General features: G+C 38.1%; 2 protein-coding genes across 13 annotated transcripts in view; both read left to right on the forward strand.

Moving 5' to 3' along the window:
* Positions 1 to 1,719: 1,719 nt before the first annotated feature.
* Positions 1,720 to 8,559, forward strand: DUSP12 (dual specificity phosphatase 12). Of its 3 annotated transcripts, none has more exons than XM_044758241.2 (7): positions 1,781 to 2,155; positions 3,130 to 3,243; positions 3,323 to 3,441; positions 3,819 to 3,915; positions 4,225 to 4,411; positions 7,821 to 7,977; positions 8,137 to 8,559. In XM_044758241.2, exons 1-7 carry the CDS (start codon positions 1,812 to 1,814, stop codon positions 8,187 to 8,189), a joined length of 1,071 nt encoding a protein of 356 aa, XP_044614176.1. In that variant the 5' UTR covers positions 1,781 to 1,811; the 3' UTR covers positions 8,190 to 8,559. The 3 variants fall into 3 exon arrangements, with proteins under 3 accessions (XP_014696624.1, XP_044614176.1, XP_014696625.1); XM_014841139.3 differs by having other exon boundaries at positions 1,782 to 2,155; positions 7,821 to 8,034; XM_014841138.3 differs by lacking the exon at positions 7,821 to 7,977 and having other exon boundaries at positions 1,720 to 2,155.
* Positions 8,560 to 13,798: 5,239 nt separating this feature from the next.
* The window catches only part of ATF6 (activating transcription factor 6), a 212,333-nt gene continuing 210,709 nt past the window's right edge, over positions 13,799 to 15,422 (forward strand). For 3 of the 10 annotated variants that reach the window (XM_070497520.1, XM_014841141.3, XM_070497518.1), the window contains exons 1-2: positions 13,799 to 13,900; positions 14,587 to 14,892. In XM_070497520.1, coding sequence (XP_070353621.1) covers positions 14,841 to 14,892 — 52 coding nt within the window. In that variant the 5' untranslated portion in view covers positions 13,799 to 13,900; positions 14,587 to 14,840. Of the gene's footprint in view, positions 14,100 to 14,586; positions 14,893 to 15,422 lie in introns of all 10 variants that reach the window. The other 7 variants (XM_070497521.1, XM_044757685.2, XM_070497523.1 and 4 more) reach the window with 4 other exon arrangements.

Consider the following 15,422-nt stretch of genomic DNA (forward strand, 5'->3'; position numbering starts at 1 on the left):
AGCAGAACATTTGAACTTAACTGCTGGGCCACTGGGCCGGCCCCAAAGTTGAGCTTTTTTAGATTTCACATATAAGTGACATCATACAGTATTCGTCTTTCTCTTTCTGACTTATTTCACTTAGCATAATGCCCTCAAGTTCCATCCATGTTGTCGCAAATGGCAGAATTTCCTTCTTTCTCATGGCTGAATAATATTTCATTTTATATGCATCACATCTTCTTTATCCTTTCATCTGTAGACAGATATTTAGGTTGTTTCCATATCTTGGATCTTGTGAAAATGCTGCAATGAACGTGGGGGTGCAGATATCTCCTCAAGATTCCGATTTCATTTCCCTTGGATATATACCCAGAAATGGGATTGCTGGATCATACGGTATTTCTATTTTTAACTTTTTGAAGAAACTCCATACTGTTTCCATAGTGTCTGTATCAATTTACATTCCCATCAACAGTGCACAGAGATTCCCACTTCTCCACATCCTCACTTGTTATCACTTATCTTTTTGATAACAGCCATACTAACACAGTGAGGTGGTATCTCACTGTGATTTTGATTTGTATACCCTGCTGATTAGTGATGGTGAGCATATTTTCAAGTACCTGTTGGCATTTGTATCTCTTCTTTGGAAAAATCTGTATTCAGTTCCTCTGCACATTTTTCAATTGGGTTGTTTGGGGTTTTTTTGCAATTGAGTTGTATGAATTCCTTCTATATTTTGGAAATTAATCCCTTATCAGATATATATCAGATTTGCAAATATTTTCTCCCATCCCATAGGTTGCCTTTTCATTTTGTTGATTGTTTCTTTTGCTGTGGAGAAGCTTTCTAATTTGATATAGTGCCACTTTCTTATTTTTTCTTTTGTTACTTGTGCTTTTTGTATCATATCCAAAAAACCCTTGCCAAGACCGTTGTGTGGTCTTGGCACCCTTGTTGAAGATCATCTGAGTATATACATGAGGGTCTATTTCTGGGCTCTCTATTCTAGTCCATTGGTCCATGGGTCTATCTTTATGCCAGGACCATGACTGCTACTTCTTTTCTATAGGTAAGATCACCCCCACTTCCTGACAGCATCCAATCCAGAGCAAAGCCCTGCTTCCTTACACCCTGTCCAAAATCACCTAATACAAGCCCAAATCCTGTAAAGGGATCTTTCTAACACTCTGTTACTGAGATTTCCCCAAATTCTCCACAGTTTATAGTTGAGTAATAAACACAATTTGTTTAACTGCAAGTGGGTCTCTGGTGGGTTTTGGCTGGAGGGCACTGACATACAAAAACATAGGATTAACATCTTCAAAATATATATAACAATATACATAAACAAGAAAAGGATTCACATATCAAAAAAAAATTGAGCAAAAAGAAAAATAGAAGAGAACTACAAACCAATGATTTTATAAACACTGAAAAAAATGTTTTGCTTCAAATGCATAAAATCGTGCTGATGATTCAGTTGGTGAGACCATCATTTCAAATTTTAGTCCAGGAGCTCCTGCAGAAATTCCAGAACGTCTCAACACTAAAAGCCTCAGAAACCCAGTATTTAGCAAAATTTATCCTCCATTACCAAGTTGGGGCGCAGGGGCGGGACACCAGTCGAAAGGCTGCTCTAAATAGGGCTTAGCTCCGCCCCAGCAGCGGTTAACACCTTCCCCGGGAAGTCCACTTTCCCACCGTCAACTCGGTCCTCCGAGGGAGCCCTGGCGCAGCTCAGGCCAGCTGGTCCCAGAGGGAGGACGTTCTAGCCGGCCGCCTACTCGATGGTAAGGCCTGCAGCCGTCTGGCCTCCGGGCGCCGCCATGTTGGAGGCGCAGGGCGGGAGCCATGGCTGCGAGCGCCCGATGCGCAGCCAGAGCGGGGCCAGCTCCGTGGGGCGGATGCTGGAAGTGCGGCCGGGGCTGTACCTGGGTGGAGCCGCGGCCGTCGCGGAGCCAGACCACCTGAGGGAGGTGGGCATCACGGCCGTGCTAACGGTGGACTCGGAGGAACCCGATTTCAAGGCGGGGGCTGGGGTCGAGGGTCTGCTGCGCTTCTTCGTGCCAGCGCTGGACAAACCCGAGACCGACCTGCTCAGCCATTTGGACCGGTGCGTGGCCTTCATCGGCCAGGCCCGCGCCGAGGGCCGGGCAGTGTTGGTGCACTGGTGAGTGGCCCGGTCCGTGGGGAGAGCAGCGCCGCCTCGCTTCCATCCTGCCCGGGCGCCCCTTTCCTGCGAGATCCCGGGAGGGGACGAGGGGGTGGTCAGATCGCGAGAACCTCCTTCCACTTCCTCCCGCGGCAGGCGTGTGTCTGAGAGGAGGGGGCGGGAGGCGGGCCCCTGATGGCGGGCACGCTTTCCAGTCGAAGTCCCCGCGCCCAAAGTGTTTAAAGCTTGCAGGTCTTCAGGAGAAGCCGTACACTTTTCCAGATGATTGTAATGCAGGCTAGGATTCGAGGCGCGTACCCAGAGAGAGATTAACAAAGGTTAAGAGTATTCAAATTTAAGAGCAAGAGCAGATTATTTTCAGTATTTTTGTTTGGTGTGGTTGATGAAGGGCAGAATGGGGAGAGAAAAATTGGTTAGGACATGAAGGATCCCTAAGCCATGCCTAGGGGAAGGATGGGGTAGATTGTAGCAGTGGCAGAAAGTTAGAACAATCTTCATGGGTATTTGGGAATTCTTAAGTAGTCCTGTTTGGTTGGATTGGAGTGTGATAACAATAGTTTAAATGTATCGAGTCAGCACTTTTACTGTGTGCCAACACTTGTTCTAAATATTTACATAAGGGACAAAAGGTAGTGATGAAATGGAAAGAATCTGGGACCAGATCTCCAGGGCCCTTAATGCCAGGAGCAAGGGAGTTTGGATTTGTTCCGAAGCCATTATAAAATTTTAAAGAATTAGTGTAATTATTTTTGAATAGGTAATACATTCACATTGTTCAGAATTCAAAAGGAATAAGGAAATAGAGGAATAGTTCTTTCGTACATTGGCAAAGGATTCAAGAGGCGAAGGATTTGAGCAGAAGGAGCAGACATGAATTGGACCTGAATTGTACCATTGAGAGGGGGCTGCGGGTTTTTGGGTTGTTTTAATTGTTGCTATTTGCTATTTTATTTTAAAGGTCTCTTTTTCAGTCATGCAGGAGTCAGTCGAAGTGTGGCTGTAGTGACTGCTTTTATGATGAAGATTGACCAACTTACCTTTGAAAAAGCCTATGAAAATCTCCAGACTATCAAACCAGATGCTAAGTGAGTGTTATAGTAATAATTCTTTTGTGATTTTACTTATTTAAAGAAAACTTAACTTTACATTTGTTTGCCTTCACAGGATGAATGAGGGGTTTGAGTGGCAACTGAAATTATACCAGGCAATGGGATATGAAGTAGATACCGCTAGTGCAGTTTATAAGCAATATCGTTTACAGAAGGTTACAGAGAAGTATCCAGGTAAGTAAGAATTGTTAGTGAGTATTGGGCCTTCTCTAGATGCTGTTTACTCTTGACACGAAAGGTTTCAGGTGTATTAGCTCACTTTTCCAGCAGTCCCTTGAGACAGACACTATATTTCTTTTTGAAACTGTAGTTTAGCAAGAAATAATTTGTTCAAAGTCACGTGGTTTGTAAGTGACGGGCTGTGATTTGAAATTGGGCAGTCTGTGCCCAGAACCCAAGGCTTCTTCACTATCCCGATTTCTCAATGTGAGATTTCTTTTTAATTTCTGAGGTTAGCACTTGTTGACTCAGTTTGACACGACCTGAATTTTGTTTGAAAATGCAGAAAGTTGCTTTTGACAAATGGATACATTTAAAATTATGTCTTGTAGAATTGCAGAACTTACCTCAAGAGCTCTTTGCTGTTGACCCGACCGCCATTTCACAAGGATTGAACGATGATATTCTCTACAAATGCAGAAAGTGCAGGTAAAATATTTTGTATCCTCTGGAGATTTTATCTTGTCTCAATAGCTGAAAGTAATGAAAGTTTCAGTTGCTTAAATTCTGTAGGAAGATTTTGTTTAATTGAATAATAAAGAAATTTCAGATTCAAATCTGTTTTCAAGAAGAATATAAATTCTTAAAAGAAATCCGGTGCTTGTAGAGGTTATTGAAAATTAAAGTAGCATAATCAATGTTATATTATTTTTCCCCCTTGGAAATACTATCCATTTCATCTCTTTTTTCATCCTTTTGGAAGTCAATTAATGTTTTTGTTTTTTGGGGGGGTTGCAGGCGATCTTTGTTTCGAAGTTCTAGTATTTTGGATCATAACGAAGGAAGTGGTCCTATAGCCTTTGCCCACAAGAGAGTGACACCATCTTTCCTGCTTACCACAGGGAGTCAGGCTCAATGTACATCTTATTTCATTGAACCTGTACAGTGGATGGAATCAGCTTTGCTGGGAGTGATGGATGGACAGGTGAGAACACATTTTATTTTCTAGAACTTGATTATATCATCTATATTTTGTTCCTTATTGCATTTTAAACCTTATTTTTAACTAGTGTTTTACTCCGTCTTAAAACTACTTTGTTTCTGAAGATTATATCTTTTTAGTTTAGAGAAGAATCTATCAAAAATAATTAAATAAAAACAGGCTGATCTAAAATAGCCACTTTCTGGTTGAGAGCTGTTGGTCTGTCACTTAATTCCTATTAATGCTATCCTTTATATATTTTTAAATAAAAGACTAATGTAAACTAATTACAATATATTTAACACAACTTGAACTTTGTAACAAATAGAGCAAATCAAGGATTTTAAAATTAGATTTAAAATTTCTTCCCTTTCATTTTCTCTTTTGGCTCCACGTATCTCTCTTTTTCCTGATCTTTCACTTTAGTATGTTTGCTATGGCAGTCTTTTTCATCTCCTTTTAATTCTAAAGAATGCAGCTCATATGAGAATCCTGTGACAGCCACATTTCTTCTTTAGGTTTCCTTGATATTAATCTGAAGATAGTCTTAATCTTAATCTAAGATATAACTAATCTTAATAATGATATTTAAAGTCTGTATGGCTTGTATGAAAGTTTGTATAAGTTTATATAATGAATATTTTATGAAACCCTTTCACTGTATTATTTTATTTGAGGAATACAATAGTTTTATAAACTAGGTAGAGCAGATATATTCACGTATTATGCATGAGGAAACTTAGTTTACGTTAGTTGGTGTGTTGCCTGGAAAGTGGTCCCTGTATTCAAACAAACGTTTTCAGACAATGCTACTTTATTGAGGTGTAATTCACACATTTAAAGTGTACATTTCAATGTTTTTTAGTATATTTACAGAGTTTTGCAGCCATCACCGTTTTCATCACTCCCCACATAAATCCTGTACTCATTAGCAGTCATTTCTGATTCTTGATGGTATTTGCAGCAGTAGTGTTTTTAATTTTGATGAAGTCCATTTTATCTATTTTTTTCTTTTGTGGCTTGTGCTTTTGGCTGGCTGCTTTTATTTAACCTGGAAAATACCCAAGATAAAGGCATTTTTGTGAGAGATTTTTGATCACATTTGTGCATACTTCTTTGTACACTTAGTTGAATTTTCTTGTAGAATATATACCTAAAAGTGGAATTCCTGGATTGACGAGTGTGTGCATTTTAAATATTACTAATATTCTAGGTGACATTAGAAATGCTCATACATAGTTGCTTTTCACTAACATTGAATGCATGTACTCATTTCCCCATACCCTTGGCATAACGGATATTATAAAACTGGTAGTTTTTTCAATCTGTGAGATGAAAAATGTTAATCCTGAAATGTTTTCATTTGAATTTTCATGACTACTATTGAAGACCAACATCTTTATATATTATATCAGCCATTTATAGTTTCTTTTTCTGTAAGTTTTCCTAACATCCTTGGCCCATTTTTCTTGGTGTTTTGTCTTTTTCTTATTGATTTGTAGGAGCTCCTTATATAGTCTAGATGTTAATGCTTCATCTAATATGTCACAGATATTTTCTCTAGTCTGTTGCTTGTCTCAGCTTTGTGGTTCAGTCGTGCATCGCTTAATGACGGGCATACATTCTGAGAAATGCATCATTAGGCAGTTTTGTTGTGTGAACATCATAGAACTTACTGAAGGGAAACAAAATTTGCCACACCAAAATCTGTCTCTTTAACATGAGGATTATTTTAGGCTAATTATTTTTAAGGAACAAAAGACTCAAAGTTTTTCTGCTTACCTCCCTCTTCACTGCCTAAAAGAATTCAGATAAAAAAAAGCAGTTCTCAGGAAGAGCTATCTATCACCTTACCATAACATGAATTAGAGGTGGTGGACAGGGAGGAACTTGGAAAAGCCTGTTTGTTGGGCTCCCCTCTGTGTTCTTCTGTTTCTGTGTGGCCAAATAAACACTTGGTTACCAAACATTTGCTCCTTTTCACCTACCTGTGAATTGCCTGCTGTCCCTTTGAGGTCCCTGACTCTCCCCACCCCCATCATCTTCTTTGTCTTTAGCTGAGGATGGTATTTAAGGTGAGGGCTTTGGCCATTCTGGTGATTTATTCAGTTTTCCTGAGTTTCTCCCATGTATGTGTGTTAATAACCTTGGTTGTGTTTCTCCTGTTAATCTGTCTCATGTCAGTTTAGTTCTTGGACCAGCCAGAGGAACCTAGAAGGGTAGAAGAAAAATTCTTCCTCTCCTCAGTACTTACACAAACCTAGATGATGGAACCTACTACACACCTAGGCTGTATGGTACTAACCTTAGGGGACCATTGTCATATATGGAGTCTGTCATTAACTGAAATATTGTTATGCAATGCAGGACTGTATACAGTAGTCCCCCCTTTATCCATGGGGCGTGTGTTCCAAGACCCCCAGTGGATGCCTGAAACTGTAGATAGTACTAAATCCTATTATATACTACGTTTTTCCTATACTAAGTATTTATTGTGCACTGTGGCCATAGCTTCTGCAGTTTGAGGTGGGACAGCAAAACTAGCATGAATTTCTTTTTCCTTCACAATTTCACGGATAGAAGATTTGTTCTTACCATAGATCTTAGCAACCTCAGCATACTATTTTTTTCTTAATTAAGTCAAGAACTTTCACCTTTTCACTTAAAGGAAGTACTTGACAACTTCTCTTTGGTGTATCCGAATTGCCAACATGACTGCTTTTGCACTTAGGGGTCGTTATTAAGTAAAATGAGGGTTGCTTGAACACAAGCACTGGATACTGAGACAGTCGATCTGATAACCTGAAAACCTAGACAGCTACTAAGTGACTCATGGGCAGGTCGCTTGTACAGCCTGGGTATGTTGGACAAAGGGATGATTCACATGCTGGGCAGGATGGAGCAGGGTGGCTCAAGATTTTGTCTCACTGCTCAGAATGGCCTGAAGTTTAAAACTTAGGAGTTGTTTTTTTCAGGAATTTTCCATTAAATATTTTTGGACCTCAGTTGACTGCGGGTAACTGAAACCACAGAAAGCTCAATTGTGGATAAGGGGAACTGCTGTATTTTGTTATTAAAATTTAAGATATTTATGTAATGAAATCTGGTATCTAGTGTTATGTGCAGACTTTCCATGGTTCAAGAGTAAAAATAAAAATCCCTACCTCAGACCATGTATAAATTAAAGAGCTAAATGTAAAAAATAATGCTATAAATAGATTAGAAGAAAATATAATAGACTTGTTAAGCTTTTTTGGATTTATCTATTTTACTGGACTATGAGTTTGTTTTTAAATAGCCAGGAATCTGAGGCCTAATTTGTATATACTGTCAATATTAGTTAGTAATAGAACACGAGAATCCTAACATGCTTTCCTATCCTTTAGCCATGATGATTTTTCTTAAATTGCAGACTGATTTAAAAGCCAACATGTATGCCACATCCATGAAACCTTCTGTTTCATGCGTCAAGCTTCACCTTTCTCCCCTCATGCTGGAGTTAACCTGTTCCTCCTCTGAACTCCAGTGTATGGCATGCTTCCTGCACAGTTGTTGTAGTCCACCTTCTGGTACAGTAAATTGCCATTGCATTTTATCTCACTGATTAGATCATAAACTCTTTGAAGGTAGGGGCCATGTCTTACCTGGTTTTATACCCTATTTGCCAAAGATAATTATTGTTTTGTATAAAAGTGAATGAATGAAGTAACACTTTTGCTTTATTTCAGCTTCTTTGCCCCAAATGCAATGCCAAATTGGGTTCTTTCAACTGGTATGGTGAACAGTGCTCGTGTGGTAGATGGATAACACCTGCTTTTCAAATACACAAAAATAGAGTGGATGAAATGAAAATGCTGCCGGTTTTGGGATCACAGACAAGAAAAATATGAACTTGTGACATTTGACAGCTTGGAAAGAAACTTGCCTATGATATGTGCTACCCTTGCTTATTGTCGTTCATAGCAGATTGTCCAGTTTTTAGGCCAAGATTTCATTTGCAATATGAGAGGATAAAATCACTTGATGTGACTTGGGAACTATGCTTTGTTAGCTGCCTATGCTATGTGAATAGAATACTTTGTATGGAAATCACAACTTTTTAATCATGTAAATTATACTTTATTTGATAGTAAAATCTTCTATAACTTGAATACTTTCTTTGTTTCATATATTTTTAAAAGTTCTCATTTTTGGAATGTTAGTTATGTGATCTTAAAGTCTGGATGGACAAAATTATGTACAAAAATTGGAAGCTATCATGTTTAAATAGATAAACTTTTATTTCTAGAAATGTAAAACATTTGTATGGACATATTTTGACAATTAATTCTTTTTCTCTCTTTTGAGGGACATTAGTAAATCTGTGTGTGTCTGGATTTTCTTTGGAAATGTAGAAGGAGAGGCCATTAGGAAAACACTGAGTAAAATGTGTTTTTTTATTACTGTTCAGGAATGCCAGTTATCTAGATTTTTAGAAAAGCATGTTTAAGATACCATTTGAAGTAATTTACTTAAAGAAATGTATTAATCTTAGGTGTGTTTCTAATGATGAAGAAAATAAATGTAGAGTAACTACATATCAATTACTTTTTTAGCCCACTATGTTAGAGTGTGAGAAAAGATAATATATCCAGATTAGCTTTTTAACATGATCTCTGGAAACTGGAATTTATTTTACTCATTACTCAAGTTAGATTGGGACCTAATTAGATATTTGTACATTTACATGAAATCAGAATTAGCTAATAAAGAGAGATATAGTCCATGTTCTTAAGATATTTTGCATATTTACACATGTGAGTGTGTCTATATGCATATAAACACCAAAATGGGAATTATTTTAAATGTAAAAAAAATGTGAATAATGATCCTCTTTCAAAATCTCTAGCTTAATTTTTGAAATGTGAGGGAGTTTTATAGATGATTCTTGAGAACATCTCAACATAGAACCTGAAGACTTTGGCAACTTTCATACAGTAATTTTTTCTCATGGGGAAAAAATTTCTCCATTTCTGTCTTAGCTTTCACAATATCTGTTTACTTCTTAAAATTATCATATTATAGTCTAGAAAGCTTTTTAAAAACAGTTTGGTTGAACCATGTGAAACTGCCCCCTTTGTAGGTAAAACGTAGTTGAGTAGCAGCAGTTTCGTATAGTTCAAGCTAATACCTATCCATCACACACTGTAGCATCCAGCACAGAGGAAATAACATAGATTTGATTTGAATTTACAGTTGTCAATTCAACAAATATTTACTCAGCACCTATTATGTGCGGAATTCTAGGTGATACAGTGAACAAACTAGATAAAACCCCTGCCTTCCTATAACTTATATTGTAGCCGGGAAAGATAGATTGAATAATACATTTTTTGAAAGATAACTGGTATTTGCCAGTGAGGAATGGTTTTGAGGAAATGACTTTTTGTTATGTGAGTTTTGAAATTTTGTGAAACATCTACTAAGCAAAATGTTCAGATTTAAAGTCCTGTAATGTTTTACTTTTGGGCGATAGATCCATTATGCCTTTGTTCTCAAAACAAAAACAAAACAATGGGACTCTTTCTTTTTAATATTTAGGAATATCAACTTAGAACATTTGGATTTACACATTTGATGACAATAGCAATATTAAGCTTTTTTCAGAGGCATGTGCTACAGTGACAACAGTACTGCAGTAGAAGTCAGAGTGGGCTCTCATTTCTGGCTCCACTGATCACCATCTTCCTGGAAGTAAGCAGGTCTTTTGAAAATTGAAGGTCGTTTCTCTTCACAAAATAGGATTAATGCATGCTCTGCCCTCCTGGGAGGGTTGTTTTAAAGATCATTTGCATTAGCCATAATTCCTTCTTATATAAAGTGGAGATAACTATTCACATCTGGGTTATGATGAGGATTTTTGTGATATAAAGCAGGTAAAGAACTTAGTATAGTGCCTAGCTAGTAGCAGTCAACACTTTTCCTTGAAATAGCTACAGTTTATTGAGCACCTACACAGGCTAAATAGTTTAGTCACTATGCTAAACACTTAATGTGTATTATCTAATTTAATCCTCACGACAACCCTATGAGATAGATCACTTTGGTGTGATATGTGTCTTAAAGATAGCATACTGAAAATGTCAATCATAGTGTAAAATCTACTAGTACTGATGAAATGCAATTTTTAACTAAATTATAAATTCACTAGTCAGGCACCCCACCAACATTTGCAGGGTTCCGACAAGAGTACAGCTGAAGCTCACATTTGTCTTAGTACTTAAAAGTTATAAATCAGGCTACCAAACTACTAAATAAAATGTTTTCTTCTCATATCTTGACCAGTATACCTTTACAATGACCTAGAAGACCAGGTTTGTGTTTAGAATTCTCTGAGTTTATGGAGTTTCATGACAAAACATGGCAATGCAGGGAGAGTTGGCCCCTGACCCAAGACGTCTCCTTTCCCCACCCCTGGATTTGTTTGTGAGGAGCCTGATGCATATGTATACGTGGACTCCCCACCTCACATTTTTAAGCTCTGTCTACACCATAGAGACAGTGCACCGTTAGGAAGTCAGGGGCCTAAGCAAGCCTTAGAAGCAGGCTAGGAGTTATTTGGCTTATTTGGGTGTCAGGAGCACGTCTAGAAGGGGGCATGTGTTCTTGTTTTGCACATCACCTTGGCACCGTGGATTCTTTTTTTCCCTTTTCCTTTTTGCTGAGGAAGATTCACCCTGAGCTAACATCTGTTGCCAATCTTCCTCTTTTTGTATGTGAGCTGCTGTGACAGTATGGCCACTAACAGACGAGTGTTGTAGGTCCCTACAGGAACTGAACCCAGGCTGCCTAAGCAGAGTGCTGAATGTAACCACTAGGCAACCGGGGCTGGCCTGGCATCGTGGATTCTTACCCTGTGGCAAGAGACGCTGCCAGATGCCAGAGCAGAGTCTTTTAAAGTATGGATCTAGGCAAGGGGCTCCTTTATGTCTCTAGACATAAAACTCTCTTTCAAATTTCGTTTCTCTTCCAAGGGTTTAAGTTGAAAGCCAATGAGGAATAAATTGAAGAGAAAGGATTCAATAACATTTAACATCTATGGTTTTTTTTTTTGTGAGGAGGATTGTCGCTGAGCTAACATCTCTGCCGATCTTCCTCTGTTTTATGTGGGATGCCGCCATAGCATGGCTTAATGAGCAGTGCTAGGTCCATGCCCCAGATTTGGGCATGTGAACCCAAGGTCCCCCAAGCCGAGTGTGCAAACTTAGCCACTACACCACTGGGTTGGCCCCTGTGATTTTTTTTTTAAACCATACTAACTAGAAGGGAAAAGGTCTACAACCACAGCAAATTTCTTGATGAAAATTGAAAATAAAACTTTCCTTGTATTTAAAAAATACTACAGAAAGAAGTCTTATTTAGTGGTAAGACTTTTAAAATTTTGACGTTAAAGTTGGGAACAAGTTAAAAGACGCCTACTCTTGCCTCTGACTTCAATATTGAACTGGAAGTCCTAGCCATTGCAGTAAAATAAAGGGGGAAAAAAGGTTTAAGACTTAGAAAAGAAAAAACTGAACTCACTGATAAATCTTCACATCTCTAAAAGAGGGATAATTAGAAATTATGTGCCTCCTGATATGATGCAAGGAAGTACTTATGAAGTATTCTTGCAAAAGCAAATGAGGAAACAAAAACAAAAGCCAAAACCATGCAATCAAGCCTTTAAATTTAGCTGGCAGTTTACAGGAGCAAATTGCCATGAAGACACAATCAGCAGAATCACAAAGTGGGAAATTCTACAGGACAAATGGCAGATTCTTGTCTCGTGTTTGAAATTTTCCATATTCAAGATTCATTTTTTTTAAAAAAGATTGCATGTTAAATAGATTTTAACAGGTTAGTGTTTGCATACAATAACTTTTTCTATATAGAAAATCCTAGACAACTTACAGACAAAATATTAGAATCACATAATTCAGTGAAGTTTTTGGATACAAGATTGCTGTATTAAAATCAATAGTGTTTTCCATACCGCGTCAATAACCGAATAAAAACAAATGATGTGTAAAACTGTAAAACCGTGAAAAAATTTTTAAAAATTTTAATGACGTCACAAGAGGGAAGGATTTCTGAAGCAAGATACAAATAGCAGAGATCATAAACAAAAGATGGATAAAATTGATTACATTGAAATTAAAACCTAGAGGACAAAAACGCCATAAACAAAGATAAGCATTGACCCAGGAGAAGGTATTTGCAACACATATACCAGTTAAATGAATAGAATAGACTGTCTAAAGATGTACATATCGTTTAGGGAAAGAAAATCCAATAGCAGATTTTCTGAAAGATAAGAATGGGCATTTCACAGAAGAGGAAATAGATTTAATAAATACAAAAAGATGCACTACCACTTTAATTGTCGGGGAAATGGAAATTATAGTCACACTCTTCACAGTGGCAAGAAATGTAAAAGTCTGACCACATCTAGTGTTGGTGAGAATGTGAAGCAAAGAGAACTCATTACTGCTAGGAAGAGTGTAAATTGGCATAATTTGGCAAATATTAATACTTCTACGACCCAGCATCTATCTTAAAGACATTCTTGCATATATGCACAAGGAGACCCATACAAGGATATATTTTATGTGACAGTAAAAAATTGAAACAATCCACATGTCCATCAGTGGGGAAATGAAAAAAGACATTGTGATATATATGTTCAAAGAAATACTATATAACAGTTAAAACACGGATAGATCATCAAAAATTAATGTTGAAAGAGAAGTGATTTGGAGAACATGAACATGATATGTTTATGTAAATTAACCCCCAAACAACGCTAAATGTATCTATCTATAAACATTTAAGCATGGTAAAAGTAGAAAGAAAAAAGGACCTGAATGATTCCCGTAAGATTCCTAATAGAAGTTCCCTATATAGAGGGAGGGAAATGAAACAGATAAGAAAAAGCAGAGTTCAACTTTATCTGTAATGTTTAATTTCTTATATTATGAAAAATTTGACATGGAAAATGTTAATATTTGTTAATTCTTGGTGATAGGTACACAAATGTTTCATAATTATCTGCACTTTTTGAATAAAAAATAAAATTTTTGAAAATTAAAACCATGAAAACCTGCTGGAGTTCAGTCATGGTGATTTTTCTTTTTTCTTAAAGGCTAAGGCGTCTGACGGATACAGAATGGAAGACTTGTTGGTTTTATGTCAATTTTTGAATTTGCAGTTGGGTGAGAATAAAAGTGTTATAAATTTCACTTTAAGTGAAAACCAGTTAGTTTTCTGATGCTAGAAGGAATAACCTTCAATATAAGGAGATTTCGTGAATTTTTTCCGGGCTTGGGTCCCGGGACTATTTTGTATATTGCGGATTATGTAATCTGTAGTAATCGTCCCGCCACGAGGAGTCTGGAGGATTCTGGGAAGCATTTGTTTTGTTTAGCAACCCTGGGAAAGAGTCCACTCGGTCCTGGAGGGATACGTGTTCTTAAGGTAGAGTGTTTTGAATATTCGCCGCTGAAATGCTTTAAAAAGAAATTCTATTAAGTAGCGTTCTTGAAACTATTTTATCAAACACAGTTCAAATTTTCAGTTAGAGTTAGTGAAGTGTGTAAATTTTCTTCTAAACAGAAACGAAGCTTAAATTTTAGTAACAGAAAGATTGGGAATTTACGTTATTCTAGGTCCGAGGGTAAGTAAACTCGCTAAGACTTTGACTACTAAGTACTGTGCTTTAATAATGCATATTTAGGAGATAGGTTTGAGCGTGGGGAGTTTATCTTTTATATTGCTTTCTTTAAATTTGTTTAAATAAAAGTAGGCTTTCTAGAAGTACATTCATAGTATTTATTATTGCTTACCTCAGATACTGTACCGGTAGAGAGGCAGTTCTAACGAATTTGGAAAAATAGTTGTGTTTTTCTTTCACGCACTTGTGTCTATGGAGAATTTTTACATTCATAGCGAGTTATTCGTAAAAATTGAACCGAATTTACTTTCTTAGTCTGTAATTTCGTTTTGAGCTATCTACACTGTACTATTATTAAGAAGGACATTCAGGGAACTAGCCAGTATGTTCTGAGTGGGGTTTTACTTTTCCTTTTTAATATTATCAACACATTTTATTTAACTGAAGTAGTGTTTACGTGTCTTTTCTTTTTTTTTTTCGTTTAAAATAGCAGGACAGAAAGTGCTGAATACTCCAAAAGGGAAATATTTACTCAGAGATCTGTTTCAATTAGCTGTCGCTGACGTTCCTCCTTTCTGGCTTGCACAAGTTCTCGGGCAGCAGCAGTTTGTCTTCATTCGGCCACCGTCTCGTCAGCTTACGGAGTAGTTTGTCCCTCTGCCGCCGCCGTCCGAGATATTAGTCACCGAGAACGAGGGCAGGGGAGCGTGTGTTTGGGGGGAGCCGGCTGGCGTTGCCGGCACCATGGAGTCACCTTTGAGCCCGGGACTCTCTTACCGGCCGGGAGAAGACTGGGGTGAGTGGGATCTCGGAATGTACGAGGGGTGGCTTCGGGTTTCTTCCTCCCTACTTCCGCCCGCTTGTGGTGACAGGTGTGGGCGAATGTTGCCCAGGGAGCGAGGGCTAACTTGTCGCTTCCGTCCGTGGTCCTAGAAGAGTCAAGCAGAATCGGTCGGTTTCTGCCCTGGCAACAGCGACGTAAAATGTTGTCTGATTGGAATTATTACCGTTTTTCACTGTTTCCCCTGGGAAAGGACCAGGTGATCATTTTGTAGGGGCGGAAACAACATCGCTAAGAAGCATAGGGCAGGATGGCTGTGACCACCAAAAAGGCTGCAGGCTGTTTTCTCAGCGTGTGGGACGTGGGTGACGGTTTCCGTGGAGCGTTTGTGTGTGTGTTTGGTTTGTGTGAGAGAATATGAATGTATGCAAAAATTTTCATCTCGGAGCTTTCACTCTTGGTCTAGGCTGATGTCTGTCTTGGCAGAGACCCAAAGCACCCAAGCACCTGATCTCGGGTCCTTGATTACCTAGACCTAATACTAT

This window comes from Equus asinus, chromosome 25 (assembly GCF_041296235.1).
Source record: "Equus asinus isolate D_3611 breed Donkey chromosome 25, EquAss-T2T_v2, whole genome shotgun sequence".
Lineage (NCBI taxonomy): Eukaryota > Metazoa > Chordata > Mammalia > Perissodactyla > Equidae > Equus > Equus asinus.

Excerpts from the sequence above, each read along its gene's own strand:
- DUSP12 (XM_044758241.2), top strand. The coding sequence starts at position 1,812 with ATGTTGGAGGCGCAGGGCGGGAGCCATGGCTGCGAGCGCCCGATGCGC. Across the intron at positions 4,412-7,820 it reads TGGGAGTGATGGATGGACAG|ACTGATTTAAAAGCCAACAT; the intron begins GTGAGAACACAT and ends CTTAAATTGCAG. Across the intron at positions 7,978-8,136 it reads TTGTTGTAGTCCACCTTCTG|CTTCTTTGCCCCAAATGCAA; the intron begins GTACAGTAAATT and ends GCTTTATTTCAG.